Source organism: Engystomops pustulosus, chromosome 2 (assembly GCF_040894005.1).
Source record: "Engystomops pustulosus chromosome 2, aEngPut4.maternal, whole genome shotgun sequence".
Classification (NCBI taxonomy): Eukaryota; Metazoa; Chordata; class Amphibia; order Anura; family Leptodactylidae; genus Engystomops; species Engystomops pustulosus.
In genome coordinates, this window is record NC_092412.1 from 2,092,687 (window position 1) to 2,113,935 (window position 21,249).

At 47.3% G+C, this 21,249-nt stretch overlaps 1 protein-coding gene across 1 annotated transcript in view; it reads right to left on the reverse strand.

Moving 5' to 3' along the window:
* LOC140116349 (vomeronasal type-2 receptor 26-like) overlaps nucleotides 1-21,249 on the reverse strand; it is an 87,427-nt gene that overhangs the window by 24,992 nt on the left and 41,186 nt on the right. The window contains exons 3-4 of the mRNA XM_072132877.1: nucleotides 17,111-17,402; nucleotides 13,007-13,789 (exon numbers count right to left, since the gene is read on the reverse strand). Coding sequence (XP_071988978.1) covers nucleotides 13,007-13,789; nucleotides 17,111-17,402 — 1,075 coding nt within the window. The remainder of the gene's footprint in view (nucleotides 1-13,006; nucleotides 13,790-17,110; nucleotides 17,403-21,249) is intronic.

The following is a 21,249-nucleotide window of genomic DNA, read 5'->3' on the forward strand; positions in this document are numbered from 1 at the left end:
TTAGCGTACTCGAAACTGCTCGTTGCTCGGACGAATACTTCGCCAGCTCGAGAAAATGGCATCTCCCGCCGTTGTGATTTTTGGCGGCCAGAAACAGAGCCAATCACAAGCCAGGAGACTCTGCACTCCACCCAGCATGACGTGGTACCCTTACACGTCGATAGCAGTGGTTGGCTGGCCTGATCAGGTGACCCTGGAATAGACTAGCCGCTGCCCGCGCTGCTCGGATCATTCTCTGTCTGGATGCCGTTAGGGAGAGAGCTGCTGCTGGTCAGGGAAAGCGTTAGGGTGTTCTATTAGCTTACTGTTAGGCAGGAGTGATTCTACAAGAACCCAACAGCCCTTGTTAGGGCTAGAATAGCGTTATATTTTTATTTTTTGTTTGCATGTGGCTGGCCTTGCTGGCATTAGTAGTGCAGCTAGTACCATATTGTGAGGAATTTGCAGGGAGACTTGCAAACGTTCTATTTAGCTCTTAGTGACACACATATCCACCTCAAACACCAAAGTGGGACAATTTATTAGGGGTTTGAATGAATTAGGCACAGTCTGACGATTTTTTTTTTTTTTCAAAACTTAAATTGACTTAAAATCCTGTTGTTGTGCGCTGTCAGTGTAGGTTAGAAACTAGGCATACAAGAGCCCAACCGGCTTTCTTAGGCCTACAATAGCGTTATATATAAATTTTGTTGATTTGCTTGTGGCTGGCCTTGCTGGCACTAGTAGTGCAGCTAGTACCATATTGTGACGAATTTGCAGGGAGTCTTGCAAACGTTCTGTATAGCTCTTAGTGACAAACATATCCATCTCAAACACCGAAGTGGGACAATTTATTAGGGGTTTGATTGAATTAGGCAGAGTCTGCTGATTTCTTTTCTTTTTTTTTTTTTCAAAACTAAAAGTCATCAGGCACAGCACAAAATCCAGTTGTGTGCTGTCAGTGTAGGCTAGAAACCAGCCATAACAATAGGATAGCATCGTTTTCTTAAAAAAAAACAAAAACATAAAAAAACACAAAAAAAAAAAAAATTACAGTTTACACTTTAATTTTGAAAATGTTGAACCCGAGGGCTAGGGGTAGAGGACGAGGGCGTGGGCGTCCAACTACTGCAGGGGTCAGAGGCCGTGGTCCTGGGTGGGGTGAGACACCACCTGCTCATGAGGGAGCAGGGGAACGCCGCAGAGCTACTCTCCCTAGGTTCATGTCTCAAGTTACTAGGACCCATGGTAGAGCACTGTTGAGGCCAGAACAGTACGAACAGGTGATGTCGTGGATTGCGGACAATGCTTCTAGCCATTTGTCCACCAGTCAGTCTTCCACGCAGTCCACCCATGTCACCGAAATCAGCACTCCTCCACCTGAGCCTCCTTTCCCCCAGTCTGCCCCCTCCCAGGAAAATTTGGCATTTGAACTGGCATACTCTGAGGAACTGTTTTCTGGACCCTTCCCAGAGTCACAAACCACTTGTCCGGTTGCTGCTGAGCTATTTTCCGATGCCCAGGTTTTCCACCGGTCGCAGTCTGTGGGTGATGATGACATTGTTGACGTAGTGGAAGAAGTGTGTAAAGAGGTGTCAGACGATGAGGAGACATGGTGGTCAGACAGTGGTGAAGTTGTTGTCAGGGCAGGAAGTCCGAGGGGGGAGCAGACTGAGGGATCGGAGGATGAGGTGACAGACCCAAGCTGGGTTAATAGGCCGGGTGAACACAGTGCTTCTGAGACGGAGGCGAGTCCTCGACGAGAACAGGTTGGAAGAGGCAGTGGTGGGGCCAGACGGAGAGGAAGGGCCCGAGCTGGTGCTTCAGCGCCAAATGTTTCACGTAGTGAAGCTCCTGTGGCGAGGGCTAGATTTTTGGAAGTCTCAAGGTTCTTTAAAGAAACACCGGATGACCGACGGACTGTGGTGTGCAACCTGTGCCACACCAGGATCAGCAGGGGTTCCACCACTACTAGCTTATCTACCACCAGTATGCGCAGGCATATGAATGCTAAACACCCCACTCAATGGAACCAAGGCCGTTCACCTCCGGTCGGGCACACCACTGCTCCTTCCCCTGTGTCACCTGCTGCCTCTGCTTGTCAGACCCCTGCCCAGGACCACGGCCCAAACACCTCCCGTGCGAAAACCACACCTTCGCCTCCACGATCCTCCACAGCATCCACCAATGTCTCCATGCGCAGTGTTCAGCTCTCCATACCCCAGAGGCTGGAGCGCAAGAGGAAGTACAGTGCAACCCAGCGACCCACACGCCCAAGCCCTCAACGTCCAGATCTCCAATCTGCTTAGCCTAGTAGGTATTCGGTCCCCAGCCGCACCTACTTTTCCCGATGTGCCATCCCAGCCCTGCACCAGCACGTGTCAGACAACATCATCCGTGCCTTGACCAACGCCGTTTCTGACAAGGTTCACCTGACCACGGACACGAGGACGAGTGCTGCCGGGCAGGGCCACTATATATCGCTGACGGCACATTGGGCTAACTTGGTGGAGACTGGGACCGAGTCTGACCCTGGGGCTGGTCATATACTGCTGATGCCGAGGATTGCGGGGCCTACCTCGGTCCAGGTCTCTCAGGCCTACTATGCCTCCGACTCCTCCCACCCCTCCTCCACCTCCTCCTCCGAATTACCATCCGTGGGCATGGCGCCATCTGTCGGTATCTCTAGGCACAGCAGCAGTGCCGTCGCTAAGCGACAGCAGGCGGTGCTCAAACTGCTGAGCCTAGGCGATTAAAGGCACACCGCCCAAGAGCTATTACAGGGCATCACGCCGCAGACTGATCTGTGGCTGGCACCTCTGAACCTGAAGCCAGGCATGGTTGTGTGTGACAACGGCCGTAACCTGGTGGCGGCTCTGCAACTTGGCAGACTGACACATGTGCCATGCCTGGCCCATGTGTTAAATCTCATAGTTCAGCGGTTGCTCAAGACATACCCCAATCTGTCTGATTTGCTCACGAAGGTGCGCCGCATCTGTGCGCATTTCAGGAAGTCCAGCACAGATGCTGCCACTCTCAGGGCAGCGCAGCGCCCCCTCCAACTGCCCGCTCACCGACTGTTGTGCGACGTGCCCACGAGGTGGAATTCAACGTTAACCATGTTATGCAGAGTTTACCAGCAGCGCAGAGCGATTGTAGACTGCCAGATGTCAACTTCCACCAGAACTGGTAGTCAGGTCAGTTAGCTTCCTCAAGTCTACAATGAGGAGTGGACGTGGATGTCTGATATCTGTCAGGTGCTGAGTAACTTTGAGGAGTCAACACAAATGGTCAGTGGCGATGCCGCCATCATCAGCCTCACCATCCCGCTGCTTGGCCTGTTGAAAAACTCTATGGTCAGCATGAAGTCAGAAGCTTTGCGCTCGTCACAAGAGATGGGGGAAGAAGATTCCCTTGTTGATAGCCAAAGCACCCTCAGGTCTGTTTCTCAGCGCATATCGGAGGAGGTGGAGGAGGATGAGGAGGAAGAGGAGGAGAATGTTGGCGAGACAGAAGAGGGGAGCATTGTTCAGTCCTTCACTGTTCAGCGTGTATGGGCAGAAGAAGAGGAGTTGGAGGAGCTGGAGGAGGAGGAAATGGACAGTCAGGCCAGTGAGGGGAGTGAATTCTTGCGCGTTGGGACTCTGGCGCATATGGCAGATTTCATGCTAGGCTGTCTATCCCGTGACCCTCGCGTTCAAAGAATTTATTCCTTCACCGATTACTGGGTATTCACTCTCCTGGACCCACGGTACAAGCAAAATCTTTCCACTCTCATCCCTGGAGAGGAAAGGAGTGTGAGAATGCATGAATACCAGCAGGCCCTGGTGCACAAGCTGAAACAGTATTTCCCTTCTGACAGCGCTAGCGGCAGAGGGCGTACTTCTGCGGGACAAGTAGCGAGGGAGAGTAGGCGAGCAGGCAGCTTGTCCAGCACTGGCAGTGGTACGCTTTACAAGGCCTTTGCCAGTTTTATGTCACCCCAGCAAGACAATGTCACCTGTCTCCAGTATCGGCAGAGTAGGGCTGATCTTTACAGAAAGATGGTGAGGGAGTACGTAGCTGACCATACCATCGTCCTAAATGATCACACAGCTCCCTACAACTACTGGGTTGCAAAGCTGGACATGTGGCACGAACTGGAGCTGTATGCCTTGGAGGTTCTTGCCTGCCCTGCCGCTAGCGTGTTGTCTGAGCAGGTTTTAAGTGCAGCTGGTGGCATCATCACCGATAAGCGTACACGCCTGTTAACTGACATCGCTGATAGGCTGACGCTAATCATGATGAATAAAGCCTGGATTTCTCAGGATTTCCATTCTCCACCAGGTGAAAGAAGCTCAACCTGAATAATGTATGCACTCCTCCTCCTCATTTTCCTCCTTCTCCTCCTCTTTGTACACTAAAGCAGAGGAAACTGGCTATTTTTTGCCAGGGCCAACTGGCAAAATATAGTACTCTATGTATAGTACTCTATGTATTTAATTTTTCTGGAGGGCCACCTACCCGGTCTTCTGTTTTAAACAATTTTTGGGAGTGCCACATACAGGCACTCAATCTATTTAATTTTTCTGGAGGACCACCTACCTGCTCCTCTGGTTTGAAATCTTTTTATGACTGCCACATACAGGCACTATCCAAATTTAATTGTCTCCATAGCTGCCTCCACACGTTGTCTCCATTGCTACCTCCACACATCATTTCCATAGCTGCCTCCCAAAGTCGTCACTATAGCTGCCTCCATACATAGTCCCCTTAGCAAACGAGCTGTGTCAGGCAGAATTTTGGGTTGTTTTCATGGCTTCCACATCAAACTTGTTAACTTTGTCGCCACCCTGCTGTGTTATCCACAAAATATACTGGCAAACTTTTATCATTTACCGATATTATTTCAGCGCTTCTTGCGCATCTGTTTACATTCCCCTCACCCGCCATAACCAAAACTTATAAGAACACTACTACACTTTATCTTATACAAAAGGTTCTTAGAACTGCTGTTTGGGGAGGAGCCAAGAGACAGGGGCTTGGACAGGCGAAAGCTCGCCTGGCAGCGGAGCGCCAGCTTCATCCCAAGATCCAACTAACATAGTTTTAACTGCAGCACCTGCTTTGAAAATTATAATTTTTTCAAAGTAAACGCTTCTGGCCCCCAGGCCCATTTTGGGTGGGGAGGAGCCGAGAGACAGGGGCTTGGACAGGCGAAAGCTCGCCTGGCAGCGGGCCGCCGGCTCCATCCCAAGATTAGGTAGCCTCAGAGGCATCCATGCATACTGCCCCTGCTGTTTCCTGTCCATTTCGCCTCCACGATCCTCCACAGCGTCCACCAATGTCTCCATGCGCAACTTTCAACTCTCTGTACCCCAGACGCTGGAGCACAAGAGGATATGCAGCACATCATCCCCTTATCAAACGAGCTGTGTCAGGCAGAATTTTCAGGTGTTTCACCAGATACATAGTGGAACTCGGCGCATCTGTCGCCGCCATGCTGGAGACCTGAAGTTGCAATCATTGCAGCGCAATATGGATGTCCCATACTGTCACTCTTAATCATGGAAGTCGTCTCCATGGCTGCCTCCACATGTCGTCCCCTTATCAAACGAGCTGTGTCAGGCTCATTTTTCGGGTGTTTCACCAGATACGTTATGGAACTTGGTCACTATGTTGCCACCATGCTGTGTTATCGACTAAATATACCATCAACCTTTTGTTGACATAGGAAATCATTTCAGCGCTTCTTTCTCACCTCCTTTTGTTCCTCTCTGCCACCCATTGGTTTGAAGCCTGAGTCCATTTAGGGTATGTCGCCATGACACTCTCTAGCCTGCAGCTGCTGCTGCTGCCTCTGCATGCCGTCCCCTATAGTGCCAGGGTCAATTATTGGATGTTTTAGATGCTATCTAGCCTCATTCGGTCACTCTGTCATGGCCATGCTGTTGCCCATAATTTTGGCATAATGGTACGATTAAGCAGCCTCAGAGGCATCCATGCATGCTGCCCCTGCTGTTTCCTGTCCATTTCCGTGGTGTTTCCATCATTTTCTGAGGTTCCCAGGTGTTTGGCCAAGCTTCCCTGTGCAGAGCCTTGGTCCCCTTGAAAAATGCTCGAGTCTCCCATTGACTTCAATGGGGCTCGTTATTCGAGACGAGCACTCGAGCATCGGGAAAAGTTCGTCTCGAATAACGAGTACCTGAGCATTTTAGTGCTCGCTCATCTCTAAAGAAGAACTGCGTACACATTAGAAAAGATTTTTAACTATATATTCTGTTTGCTTATCCATTCGAAGACTAATACATGTATTAAATACTTGACTGAGTATTGAGTGGAGACCATGTGGGCACATTCACTAAGGGTCCACGGACCGCGATTCCGTCGGGTTTTCCATAATATTTCCATTTTGCGGGAATTGCCCCGGTTTTTTGGCGCACATGATCGGCTTGTATCTCATCGGCTCCGGCTTGCATGTGACAGAAATGGGGGGGCATGGGCGTTGGACAACCCGACGGATTTGGACAAACCGCAGAATTTAATAAAGGAAATGTAAGCAAAATATCAAACTTTATTTTACACATACCAAATATTTTGACAAACATTGACCAATTTAAAAGGTGTAACAAGTACACAGACACAAGAGACTCAATGGGATGAATATTGTAAGAACATCCCAAAGAAACCGCCCTGACTGAAAATAATAATGATGTGTTAGTAAATTAAACACAGTAGAAGCCCCAAAGGGATCAGCTATTTAAAGTGCATCACAATGGCCCGGTAATCTCTCCTATCCAACAATATCCATTAGGTATAGAACACTGCATGTAGCCTATGTACAAGTGAAGTCATAGCAGTTTACCGGACCAGAACACCAGAGGCAGCCAGGGGGGCGTGATGTCCCACGCGTTCCCTCACCTAAGGTGACTTCATCAGGGGAGAGTCAGTGTGACGACTTATATGGCAGCAGTGGGAGTACCCTCACCTGTGAGATGCTCTCTTGTGTCTGTGTACTTGTTACACCTTTTAAATGTTTTTAAATTGGTCAATGTTTGTCAAAATATTTGGAATGTGTAAAGTAAAGTTTGATATTTTGCTTATATATCGGTTGTTTTCACTTTTCTTGTACATATTCGATGGTTTTTTGTGTCGAGAAATCAACCTACGTATATTTTGCTGTGCAGGACCCATATTTCTTGTCGTGGTAACAAAGGAAATGTGTCGCAAGATTAAGCATTCACATGCACCGGGAAGAGGAAGGTGAACTCCGGTGGACCTCGGCTCAGCAGAAACATATGCAGGAACTGGGACGCATGATGTTAGTGAATTGCGCCGGACGCGAATCCTCGTCGGACAACACACAGCGGGATCGCGACTGGACCAGGTAAGTAAATGTGCCCCATGTCTTGATATATTGAACCATCAGGTTATCTGTCTGTCTAACTTTCTAACAAGTTAGGTTTTCGATATTCCCCTTTTGTCAGGGTACAGTATTGAGGTTGGGGCTCCAGTCCTGTTTTCAGTGGTAGGGTATGTCTAATATGGATTCCCTGTTGGCGGATTGGAGTTTCTGTAAATCTTCCATGGGAACCAAAGTTTATCCCATTTGTCGTGGGATCTCAATTCCCAACTGGCTAACTCCTCTAAGCAGCATATGTTATCTAATCGATCTAGCCATTCTCCAATGGAAGGGGGGTCTTTTTGTAGCCATTTGGGTGCTATGGTTAATTTGGCTGCTTGAACTAAGTGGGATGTGAGATCCCTGCTGTTTGGGTTCCAAGAATTATTGGGAAGCCACAGTAACACGGATTCCGGATTTAGTTTGTTATGTTTCCCTGTTATGGTTGTGATAATATGGGCTGGGGCAGCTATGTGTCCCTGGTTAATAATATAGATGTAAAAAATGGAATCCAATCCTCTCGGTAGAGTTTTTTGTAGTAACCATTTTTCAAGCCATGTGGGATTATGTATGAGCGGAGAACTTTCAATTCTTCCTCTTGTAAAAAGTTTAGTGTATGTTTGTATCTCAGAACTTCTTCCCTGATGTCTTGTGATTTTTTTCTTGTGGAATTTTCTTATTGGGAGGTGCTCTAGGGTTTGCCATGTGCTTGACCTGTGTTCCCCTTTGTCTGGCCTTAGTAGGTGTGGTAGAAGGCTAGAAGGCATAATGGGGGGGGGGGGGTTATTTATAAGGTGTATGTTTTGCGCTAAAGTTTTAAGTGTTTGGTTAGTTCCTCTAGTAATGGGGTTCTCCCAATCACCCAGGGTATTTCTGGCTTAAGCTCAATAATTCCCTCTCCATGCAAAGATGTGGGTCTATCATGTGATTATTTTGGAGCAAAACCCAGTGTTTGAGATGGATTGCCCTATAGTAAGTGCAAGCATCTGGTAGCCCAAATCCACCGAAAAGTTTTCTAAGCTTCAGCCTATCGTATGGCACCCTTGCCTTTTTTTCCCCTTCCATAAAAAAAGAGATAAACAAAGATCTGAGTCTTAAGAAATAGGATCTCGGGAGTCTGATTGGTAAAATTTGTAGCAAATATAACAATTTGGGCATTAAAAGGTTTTTCCTGCCCATCCAAGAAAAGTATGGAAGATCTAAGGAATTTAATGAAGCGGTTTCTATAACCAAATATTTTTCTTAGATAAGAAAATTCCTAAATATTTCAATTTAGTTGGTTGCCACGTGAAAGGGTATTTCTTTTTAAGATTATCAATTGTTTGTTGTGGGCATGATATATTAAGAGCCTTTGACTTAGATAGATTCACTTTAAAATTGGAGAGCAAATTAGCAAATAGTTGTATTATCTTGGGGTCTGATAGGATCAGTAGAAGATCGTCTGCAAATGCAGCATTGAGGTGCGTCTGCTTCCCTATTGTCACGCCTTTCATGTGTGGATGTAGCCTGATGGCTTGGAGTAGGGTCTCCATTACCATGATAAATAGGGTGGGAGGGACAGAGCCTGGATAGGCTTCGAGGATGGAGGCTCAAGTTACCTTTTTTGGAAAGGGACAGGAAGAGTGAGGAATGACAGGGATAGATTGTATATCTGTTTGATAGGTCCAATAGTGCAGTTGGGACCCGATCCTCTTTGAATGTTAATAGCACATGTCTTATTAAACCCACAGAGCATCAAACATGAAGTAGGTGGTAGTGTGTGGAAAAGAACGGTGGTTTCTGCGGTGTAACAGTAAATTTCTATAGCCCATTACTGCTGTACTACAGTAGTTGGTGGCTTTGTGATTGTGGGTGACTGGTAGCTGTAGCGTGGTTAAACAACATTAATAATATCAGAAATATTAGAAGATAAAAAGTAGGAGGTAAAGCAAAGAAATAAAGGTGACAAGCGTTAAGAGTCTATGGATCCATGCGTGTCATATTTGTTCCTCCAAGCCTTTTGTGGTTAACAGCTCCAGGGTCTGGATGAGTAAGGCACTAAATAGTTCGGAGAAGCTGTGCTCTTCTTCTCTTCATTTGCCCGTTCTGGTTCGAGGCGACTTGCTTTTCATCACCATCAACCACTTCTTGAGAACAGGTAAGGGAGGTAGGTCCATATGTTGCTCTGATACAGGGAGCCAGGATGAAATGTCCATGGGTTGAACATCTCAAATCTCCCAAGCTCTCTGGAGATCCGCTGGAGTTTTCGCTTCTGCGTCGAGGTCCACCGGAGTTCACAATCTTCTTTTTGGTGCATGTGAGTGCTTGATTTTGCGACACACTTCGTTTTTTAAATTCCGCGGTTTGTCAAAATCCGTCGGGTTGTCTGACAGCCATGGCCCCCGATTGCATCAGTTTGGTCGGCCATGGATTCTATCTCTGCTGCGGAGTCAGCAAAATAGCTGTGAAGCAAGATAGCTTAGCAGGAGCTCTCGTTAAAGCTTCCAGCTCGCAGCGTGGTCAGGCTCCGCCCCCTAAGTGGGATTTTCTTGCCTTGGGGTTGGGAACATCAGTTATGCTGTGCAGGTATAAGGAAACAGGTTGGAACGGCACCATGTACGGGTCGGGTGCAGGTCTTCGGAGCGGGTCTGACGTGACTCGCTAAATACAGTAGAAAGAGTAGTGTGAAGCAGCACTCCAATAATTAGTGAAGAAGAAAGAAGTTTATTCAGTTATGCTGTGCAGAAGTCAGGTGGATACACGGCTCTATAGAATACACTGGTAGAATTTGTATGATGGCTAGAAAAAAGCAGCTAAGGAAAGAAAAACAAGCAGCCCCCATTACTGTAAGAAATTAAGGTCAGTCAGTCCAAAAAATTGGGAAAACATTGAAAGTTTCCCCAAGTGCGGTTTCAAAAACCTTTAAGTGCTACAAAGAAACTGGCTCACATGAGGACCAACCCAGGAAAGACAGACCAAGAGTCACTTCTGCTGCGGAGGATAAGAGTCACCTATGCTACGGAGGATAAGAATCCCCTCTGCTGCAGAGGATAAGAGTCACCTCTGCTGCGGAAGATAAGGGTCACCTCTGCTGCAGAGGATACAAGTCACCTCTGCTGCAGAGGAGAAGAGACACCTCTGCTGCAGAGGAGAAGAGTCACCTCTGCTGCGGAGGAGAAGAGTCACCTCTGCTGCGGAGGATAAGTCAATCCGAGTCACTAGCCTCAGAAATTGCAGCTCAGATTAGAGTTCAGGTAACTGATGCACAGAGGTTCAGCAGCAGACACATCTCTGGTAAGTGGAGACTTTGTGCAGCAGCTTCATGGTGACATGGTGACTGCTAGGAAACCGCTGCTAAGGACCAGTACCAAGAACCAGAGTCACAAGAAATGGACATTACACCAGGGGAAATCTGGGCTTTGGTCTGATGAGTCCAAATGTGAGATCGTTGGTTCCAACTACCGAGTTTTTGTGCGACACAGAGAAGGTGAAGGAATGGACTCTACATGCCTGGTCATACCGTGAAGCCTGGAGGAGGTAATGGTGTTGGGGGCTGTGCTGGTGATACTGTTGGGTGTGATGGTGTTGGGGGCTGTGCTGGTGATACTGTTGGGTGTGATGGTGTGGGGGGCTGTGCTGGTGACACTGTTGGGTGTGATGGTGTGAGGGGGCCTTTGCTGGTGACACTGTTAGATGTGATGGTGTGTGGGGGCTTTGCTAGTGGCAATGTTGGGTGTGATGGTGTGGGGGGCTGTGCTGGTGATACTGTTGGGTGTGATGGTGTGAGGGGGGCTTTGCTGGTGACACTGGTGAGTGTGATGATGTGGGGGGCTCTACAGGTGACACTGTTGGGTGTGATAGTGTGGGGGGCTGTGCTAGTGACACTGTTGGGTGTGATGTGTGGGGGGGCTGTGCTGGTGACACTGTTGGGTGTGATGGTGAGGGGGGCTCTGCTGGTGACACTGTTGGGTGTCATGGTGTGCTGGGGGTGCTTTGCTGGTGACAATGTTAGGTGTGATATTGTGGGGGCCTTTGCTGGTGACACTGTTGGGTGTGATCGTATGGGGAGCTCTGCTGGTGACACTGTTGGGTGTCCTGGTGTACTGGGGGTGCTTTGCTGGTGACACTGTTGGGTGTGATATTGTGGGGACTTTTGCTGGTGACACTGTGGGGTGTGTTGGTGTGGGGGGGCTTTGCTGGTGACACTGTTGGGTGTGATGGTGCAGAGGGCTTTTTTGGTGACACTGTTGGGTGTGAGGGTGTGGGGGGTTTGCTGGTGACACTGTTGGGTGTGATAGGGTGGGGGGCTTTGCTGGTGACACTGTTGGGTGTTATTTTTTGGAGGGCTTTGTTGGTGACACAATTGAGTGGGATGGTGTGTGGGGCTTTACTGGTGACACTGTTGTGTGTGATGGTGTGTGGGGGGGCTTTGCTGGTGATACTGTTGGGTGTGATGGTGTGGGGGGCTTATGCTGGTGACACTGTTGGGTGTGATGGTGTGTGGGGCTTTGCTGGTGACACTGTTGAGTGTGATGATGTGGGGGGAGGGGGGCTCTTCTGGTTACACTGTTTGGTGTGATACTGTGGGGGAGGCTCTGATGGTGACACTGTTGGGTATGATGGTGTGGGGGCTGTGCTGGTGACACTGTTGGGTGTGATGGTGTGGGGACTTTGATGGTGACACTGTTGGGTGTGATGGTGTGGGGGGCTTTGCTGGTGACACTGGTTAGTGTGATGGTGTGGGGGACTTTGATGGTGACACTGTTGGGTGTGATGGTGTGGGGGCCTGTGCTGGTGACACTGTTGGGTGTGAAGGTGTGGAGGGCTTTGCTAGTGGCACTGTTGAGTGTAATGGTGTTGGGGGGCTGTGCTGGTGATACTGGTGGGTTTGATGGTGTGGGGGGCTGTGCTGGTGACACTGTTGGGTGTGAGGATGTGGGGGGGCTCTGCTGGGGACACTGTTGTGTGTGATGGTGTGAGGGGGTCTCTGCTGCTGACACTGTTGGGTGTGAGGATGTGGGGGACTTTGCTGGGGACACTGTTGGGTGTGATGGTGTGGGGGGACTTTCCTGGTGACACCGTTGGGAATTATACTGGACCAGCAGGGTTACCACAGAATCAATGACCCCAAACACCTCCATGCTGTGTAAGGGATATGTGACAAGAAGGAAAGTGATGGAGGGGCTAAACAAGATGAACTGCCCTCCACAGTTACCAGACCCGAACCCTATCCAGATGTTTTGGGGTGAGCTGGACCACAGGGTAAAGGCAAAAGGGCCAACAAGTCCTAATCATCTCCGTGAACTACTTCAACACTGTTGGAGACCATTTCAGGTGACTACCACTTGTATCTCATCAAGAGAAGCCAAGGGTGTGATCACAGTAGAAGGACCTAGAATATAAGACATATTTTCAGATGTTTCACACTATTTTGGTAAGTATATAATTCCACATGTGTTAATTCATAGTTGCTTTTGGACATGATGCCTTGGTGCTTTTCGGACTCCCTTGAACATAGTTATGGACTCCCTTGGACTGTTCCTGGTAAGCACAAAGCTTTTTGGTTTTAGAGTAGTTTTGTAACCATTATGGCTTTAATATCCCTGTCATGGGAAGAATTGGACATAAAAAGTAATAGAAAACCTTCCAAACCTGAAGAGGTCTCACCAGGATGGAAGAGCCCATGCTAATTTCATGGGATTTGTCCAACAGCATCTCGTGTAGACAATAGGCCACAATGTAGACGGCGGTGTAAATGCTGTGCACAATTCTGAAATTGACCACATCATAGAGATGAAGTGATACGGACTCCAACGTCTCATTACCGTAACAAGGATCAAGGGCCGGAATTGTCCCATTGATGTTGGCCAACACGGGATAACAGGCAAACAAATCGATCCAAACCTCTTTTAATAGATAGTCCTCTTGGTGACCATAGGGGGTCACGTTGTATATAAACTCCCTCAGGCCTGGGATGTTCCCCTTATGGAGGAGGAAGGTCAGCGACCCGTTTAGCACCTGTGGGACATGTGCTACATCAGATAATTGAAAATAGGTCAGACCTGACAGAAAGATCCAGACTTTACCAGATTTCATTCTACGTAACGTACATACAAGACTGATCATCAATGCCATATCACTGTTGACAATCACAACTTTTGCCGATGACGACTGAATTTTTTCTGCCACACTTTCTCTTTGTTTATTATCAGACACAGTGTACATAAACTCCACACAACCTCCACTGCTCAGGATGAGATTCTTCAGGTCTCGGCTTCCCCTCTCGCTGCTGTCATCATCTGCACTCAAGATTCCCACCCAATTCCAGCCAAATTGTCTCAATAATTGGACCACGGCCCGATGCTGATAATTCTGATTGGGAACCGTCCGGTAAACATGTGGAAATTGTACACGGTCTGTAAAGATGGGATCCATGGCCCCGTAGCTGATCTGGAGAGTAGAAAATCCCAATGTTATATGCGAGTCAGTGGTGGAATGTTGTGATGTTAATGGGAGAATAGCTTTGGGGCTGAAGGTTGTGTGATATTTATATATTTTGTTACTATATTCCTGTCTGGAAGGTCGGAAGCGTTAGTCTGTTTGGGAAATTAAGAGGGGAAGGGGGGATGGGACCATGTGCAGCCAAGTTTCAGTGCTCTAATGCACCTGAAGCCTCACGCTCTAATGTTGGCTAGTGTGTGGGTCCAGGCCTATGCTGGTGCTATTGTTTGTCAATCTTGAAAAGCACACTACGAACAGATGGTGCTCATAATCAGGTTCTGGTACTGGTGGTATTGGTATCAATTAGTACAGAGGTTTGGTGAAGAAAGCAACTGTCACTATCAGCCTATTTCTGAAGTCGATCTAACAAGAATCACAAGGTGATGTGTGACATGACTTCCTGTATCTAGGTGATGTGAGACATGATTTCCTGTATCTAGGTAGTGTGAGACATGACTTCCTGTCTCTAGGTGATGTGTGACAAGTCTTCCTGTTTCTAGGTGATGTGTGACATGACTTCCTGTGTCTAGGTGATGTGTGACATGACTTCCTGTGTCTAGGTGATGTGTGACATGATTTCCTGTGTCTAGGTGATGTGTGACATGACTTCCTGTCTCTAGGTGATGTTTGACATGACTTCCTGTGTCTAGGTGATCTGTGACATGGCTTCTTGTCTCTAGGTGATGTGTGACATGACCTCCTGTCTCTAGGTGATGTGTGACATGACTTCCTGTCTCTAGGTGATGTGTGACATGATTTCCTGTATCTAGGTGATATGTGACAAGACTTCCTGTATCAAGGTGATGTGTGACATGACTTCCTGTGTCTAGGTGATGTGTGACATGACTTCCTGTCTGTAAGTGATGTGTGACATGACTTCCTGTCTGTAGGTGATGTGTGATATGACTTGCTGTCTTTAGGTGATGTGTGCCATGACTTGCTGTCTCCAGGTGATTTGTGACATGACTTCCTGTCTTTAGGTGATGTGTGACATGACTCTCTGTCTCTAGGTGGTGTGAGACATGACTTCCTGTCTCTAGGGATGTGTGACATGACTTCCTGTCTCTAGGTAATGTGTGACATGACTTCCTGTCTCTAGGTGATGTGTGACATGACTTCCTGTCTCCAGGTGATGTGTGACAAGTCTTCCTGTTTCTAGGTGATGTATGACATGACTTCCTGTGTCTAGGTGATGTGTGACATGACTTCCTGTGTCTAGGTGATGTGTGACATGATTTCCTGTATCTAGGTAGTGTGAGACATGACTTCCTGTCTCTAGGTGATGTGTGACAAGTCTTCCTGTTTCTAGGTGATGTGTGACATGACATCCTGTGTCTAGGTGATGTGTGACAAGACTTTCTGTGTCTAGGTGATGTGTGACATGACTTCCTGTGTCTAGGTGATGTGTGACAAGACTTCCTGTGTCTAGGTGATGTGTGACATGACTTCCTGTGTCTAGGTGATGTGTGACATGATTTCCTGTGTCTAGGTGATGTGTGACATGACTTCCTGTCTCTAGGTGATGTTTGACATGACTTCCTGTGTCTAGGTGATCTGTAACATGGCTTCTTGTCTCTAGGTGATGTGTGACATGACCTCCTGTCTCTAGGTGATGTGTGACATGACTTCCTGTCTCTAGGTGATGTGTGACATGACCTCCTGTCTCTAGGTGATGTGTGACATGACTTCCTGTCTCTAGGTGATGTGTGACATGATTTCCTGTATCTAGGTGATATGTGACAAGACTTCCTGTATCTAGGTGATGTGTGACATGACTTCCTGTGTCTAGGTGATGTGTGACATGACTTCCTGTCTGTAAGTGATGTGTGACATGACTTCCTGTCTGTAGGTGATGTGTGATATGACTTGCTGTCTTTAGGTGATGTGTGCCATGACTTCCTGTCTCCAGGTGATGTGTGACATGACTTCCTGTCTCCAGGTGATGTGTGACATGACTTCCTGTCTCTAGGTGATGTGTGACATGACTTCCTGTCTCTAGGTGATGTGTGACATGACTTCCTGTCTCCAGGTGATGTGTGACAAGTCTTCCTGTTTCTAGGTGATGTGTGACATGACTTCCTGTGTTTAAGTGATGTGTGACATGACTTACTGTGTCTAGGTGATGTGTGACATGACTTGCTGTCTCCAGGTGATGTGTGAAATGACTTCCTGTCTCCAGGTGATGTGTGACATGACTTCCTGTGTCTAGGTGATGTTTGACAAGACTTCCTTTGTCTAGGTGATGTGTGACATGACTTCCTGTATTTAGGTGATGTGTGACATGACTTCCTGTGTCTAGGTGATGTGTGACATGACTTGCTGTCTCCAGGTGATGTGTGAAATGACTTCCTGTCTCCAGGTGATGTGTGGCATGACTTTCTGTGTCTAGGTGATGTGTGACAAGACTTCCTGTGTCTAGGTGATGTGTGACATGACTTCCTGTGTTTAGGTGATGTGTGACATGACTTCCTGTGTCTAGGTGATGTGTGACATGACTTCCTGTCTCTAGGTGATGTGTGACATGACTTCCTGTCTCTAGGTGATGTGAGTCATGACTTCCTGTCTCCAGGTGGTGTGACATGACTTCCTGTCTCTTGGTGATGTGTGACATGACTTCCTGTCTCTAGGTGGTGTGACATGACTTCCTGTCTCTAGGTGATGTGTGACATGACTTCCTGTCTCTAGGTGGTGTGACATGACTTCCTGTCTCTAGGTGATGTGTGACATGACTTGCTGTCTGTAGTTGATGTGTGACATGACTTCCTGTCTCTAGGTGATGTGCGACATTACTTCCTGTCTCTAGGTGATGTATGACATGACTTCCTGTCTTTAGGTGATGTGTGACATGACTTCCTCTCTCCAGCTGATGCGTGACATGACTCCCTGTCTCTAGGTGATGTGTGACATGACTTCCTGTCTTTAGGTGATGTGTGACATGACTTCCTGTCTCCAGGTGATGTGGGCCATGACTTCCTGTCTCTAGGTGATGTGTGACATGACTTCCTGTCTCCAGGTGATGTGTGACATGACTTCCTGTCTCCAGGTGATGTGGGACAAGACTTCCTGTCTCTAGGTGATGTGTGACATGGCTTCCTGTCTCTAGGTGATGCGTGACATGGCTTCATCCTGTTGATGTGTTCAAAGCTGCACCACCATAACAGCTACTAGTTCGCCGCCCACCTTTCGCTGATTGATTTCTATGGCTTTAATGATATTTATGGATTATTTTTACAAATTTTGATCTCTACCATAGGATTTGGGTTGTGATACCTGCGGATAGTGATACAGGCCGATCAGCTGGGAGATTTTATGCGTTGAAGAAGATTCCAGATCCCCAATGATTGCCACCAGATCTTCCCCCTTACGACAGACATAGTTTGGCACCAGGACTTCTCCTCCTGTCATCAGGGACATGGAACTTTTAACCGTTTCTCGCTTCAGCCCCTTCGTGTTATAAATCTCGTAGCCCAGAGTGATGTTGGGTAATAAATCTTGTCTTCCATTGATCTCTTCTATAGCAAACAGCATAGCCAGGTAATGTCTGTAGAGCCGAGGAGAAGATCTGCAAAGAAGATTAGATCTGGTGAGATTATTCTAGATTATGCTGGATTATGCCAGAATATAGAATATTAGACTAGAATAGTAGATCACACAGAGGGATTATCCTGGAGACCTGTGTGAGATCTGTAGTGATGCCCCTCAGCGTTACATAGTTTAGTTGAGAAAAGACAGATGTCCTAGTTTAAACAAGAAGGTGTAAAAAATGTCTAAAGTTCTGAAAAAACATCTCCTTGTCCCACACAGAGAAATTTACCCTCTTACATAATAGTTACTCACCCCCGTCCAACCACCACTGCCCCCAACACCTTCTCCTCCCGTCCTCTTCGAGATACAACAAACTATGAATAAAGTCTTTGAGGCGATTCATACGTCACGTGAAACAGTTTCTAAAAAGTATTTTCATTTGTTTTATCCGGACCCTTGTGGATTGGTTCCTCAGAATCCCTCAAGATTTGTGGATTATTTCTATCCAGAATGTTCTTCCCATCTGCAGATTTTTTTATGGTGGTGATTAAGGTTCCGCTGATATTTGTGAGTGCGATAAAATATGTTAACTCCTTCACGTCGAAGGCACTTTTGCGATTTTCCATTTTTCACTCAAAAATCTATAACTTTTTTACTTTTCCATGTACAGAGCTGTGTGAGGGCTTGTTTTCTGTGTAACAAATTGAACTTAATGATGACAGTATTATAACCAGTAATACCATAGTCTAGTGGATGGGGGCGCTGTATCTCTATATACCAGTGCATGGAGCCAGTGTCACAGTATAACTCTACGGAGGACCTAGTGATATAACATCCCCCAGTGTAACCAGTAATACCATAGTCTAGTGGATGGGGGCGCTGTACCTCTATATACCAGTGCATGGAGCCTGTGTAACTCTATGGAGGCTCTAGTGATATAACATCCCCCCAGTGTAACCAGTAATACCATAGTCTAGTGGATGGGGGCGCTGTATCTCTATATACCAGTGCATGGAGCCAGTGTCACAGTGTAACTCTACGGAGGACCTAGTAATATAACATCCCCCCAGTGTAACCAGTAATACCATAGTCTAGTGGATGGGGGCGCTGTAGCTCTATATACCAGTGCATGGAGCAGGTGTCACAGTGTAACTCTATGGAGGCTCTAGTGATATAACATCCCCCAGTGTAACCAGTAATACCATAGTCTAGTGGATGGGTTTGCTGTATCTCTATATACCAGTGCATGGAGCTGGTGTCACAGTGTAACTCTATGGATGCTCTAGTGATATAACATCCCCCAGTGTAACCAGTAATACCATAGTCTAGTGGATGGAGGCGCTGTATCTCTATATACCAGTGCATGGAGCCTGTGTCACAGTGTAACTCTATGGAGGATCTAGTGATATAACATCCCCCCAGTGTAACCAGTAATACCATAGTCTAGTGGATGGGGGCGCTGTATCTCTATATACCAGTGCATGGAGCGTGTGTCACAGTGTAACTCTATGGAGGCTCTAGTGATATAACATCCCCCAGTGTAACCAGTAATACCATAGTCTAGTGGATGGGGGCGCTGTACCTCTATATACCAGTGCATGGAGCCTGTGTCACAGTGTAACTCTATGGAGGCTCTAGTGATATAACATCCCCCAGTGTAACCAGTAATACCATAGTCTAGTGGATGGGGGCGCTGTATCTCTATATACCAGTGCATGGAGCAGGTGTCACAGTGTAACTCTATGGAGGCTCTAGTGATATAACATCCCCCCCAGTGTAACCAGTAATACCATAGTCTGGTGGATGGGGGCGCTGTATCTCTATATACCAGTGCATGGAGCCGGTGTCACAGTGTAACTCTATGGAGGCTCTAGTGATATAACACCCCCCAGTGTAACCAGTAATACCATAGTCTAGTGGATGGGGGCGCTGTATCTCTATATACCAGTGCATGGAGCCTGTGTCACAGTGTAACTCTATGGAGGCTCTAGTGATATAACATCCCCCAGTGTAACCAGTAATACCATAGTCTAGTGGATGGGGGCGCTGTACCTCTATATACCAGTGCATGGAACCTGTGTCACAGTGTAACTCTATGGAGGCTCTAGTGATATAACATCCCCCAGTGTAACCAGTAATACCATAGTCTAGTGGATGGAGGCGCTGTACCTCTATATACCAGTGCATGGAGCGTGTTTCACAGTGTAACTCTATGGAGGCTCTAGTGATATAACATCCCCCCAGTGTAACCAGTAATACCATAGTCTAGTGGATGGGGGCGCTGTATCCCTATATACCAGTGCATGGAGCAGGTGTCACAGTGTAACTCTATGGAGGCTCTAGTGATATAACATCCCCCAGTGTAACCAGTAATACCATAGTCTAGTGGATGGGGGCGCTGTATCTCTATATACCAGTGGATGGAGCCTGTGTCACAGTGTAACTATGGAGGCTCTAGTGATATAACATCCCCCAGTGTAACCAGTAATACCATAGTCTAGTGGATGGGGGCGCTGTATCTCTATATACCAGTGCATGGAGCAGGTGTAACAGTGTAACTCTATGGAGGCTCTAGTGATATAACATCTCCCAGTGTAACCAGTAATACCATAGTCTAGTGGATGGGGGCGCTGTACCTCTATATACCAGTGCATGGAGCGTGTGTCACAGTGTAACTCTATGGAGGCTCTAGTGATATAACATCCCCCCATTGTAACCAGTAATACCATAGTCTAGAGGATGGGGGCGCTGTATCTCTATGTACCAGTGCATGGAGCAGGTGTCACAGTGTAACTCTATGGAGGCTCTAGTGATATAACATCCCCCCAGTGTAACCAGTAATACCATAGTCTAGTGGATGGGGGCGCTGTACCTCTATATACCAGTGCATGGAGCCTGTGTCACAGTGTAACTCTATGGAGGCTCTAGTGATATAACATCCCCCAGTATAACCAGTAATACCATAGTCTAGTGGATGGGGGTGCTGTATCTCTATATACCAGTGCATGGAGCAGGTGTCACAGTGTAACTCTATGGAGGCTCTAGTGATATAACATCCTCCAGTGTAACCAGTAATACCATAGTCTAGTGGATGGGGGCGCTGTATCTCTATATACCAGTGCATGGAGCCTGTGTCACAGTGTAACTCTATGGAGGCTCTAGTGATATAACATCCTCCAGTGTAACCAGTAATACCATAGTCTAGTGGATGGGGGTGCTGTATCTCTATATACCAGTGCATGGAGCCTGTGTCACAGTGTAACTCTATGGAGGCTCTAGTGATATAACATCCTCCAGTGTAACCAGTAATACCATAGTCTAGTGGATGGGGCCGCTGTATCTCTATATACCAGTGCATGGAGCCTGTGTCACAGTGTAACTCTATGGAGGATCTAGTGATATAACATCCCCCCCAGTGTAACCAGTAATACCATAGTCTAGTGGATGGGGGCGCTGTACCTCTATATACCAGTGCATGGAGCGTGTGTCACAGTGTAACTCTATGGAGGCTCTAGTGATATAACATCCCCCAGTGTAACCAGTAATACCATAGTCTAGAGGATGGGGGCGCTGTATCTCTATATACCAGTGCATGGAGCCTGTGTCACAGTGTAACTCTATGGAGGCTCTAGTGATATAACATCCTCCCAGTGTAACCAGTAATACCATAGTCTAGTGGATGGGGGCGCTGTATCTCTATACACCAGTGCATGGAGCAGGTGTCACAGTGTAACTCTATGGAGGCTCTAGTGATATAACATCCCCCAGTGTAACCAGTAATACCATAGTCTAGTGGAAGGGGGCGCTGTACCTCTATATACCAGTGCATGGAACCTGTGTCACAGTGTAACTCTATGGAGGCTCTAGTGATATAACATCCCCCA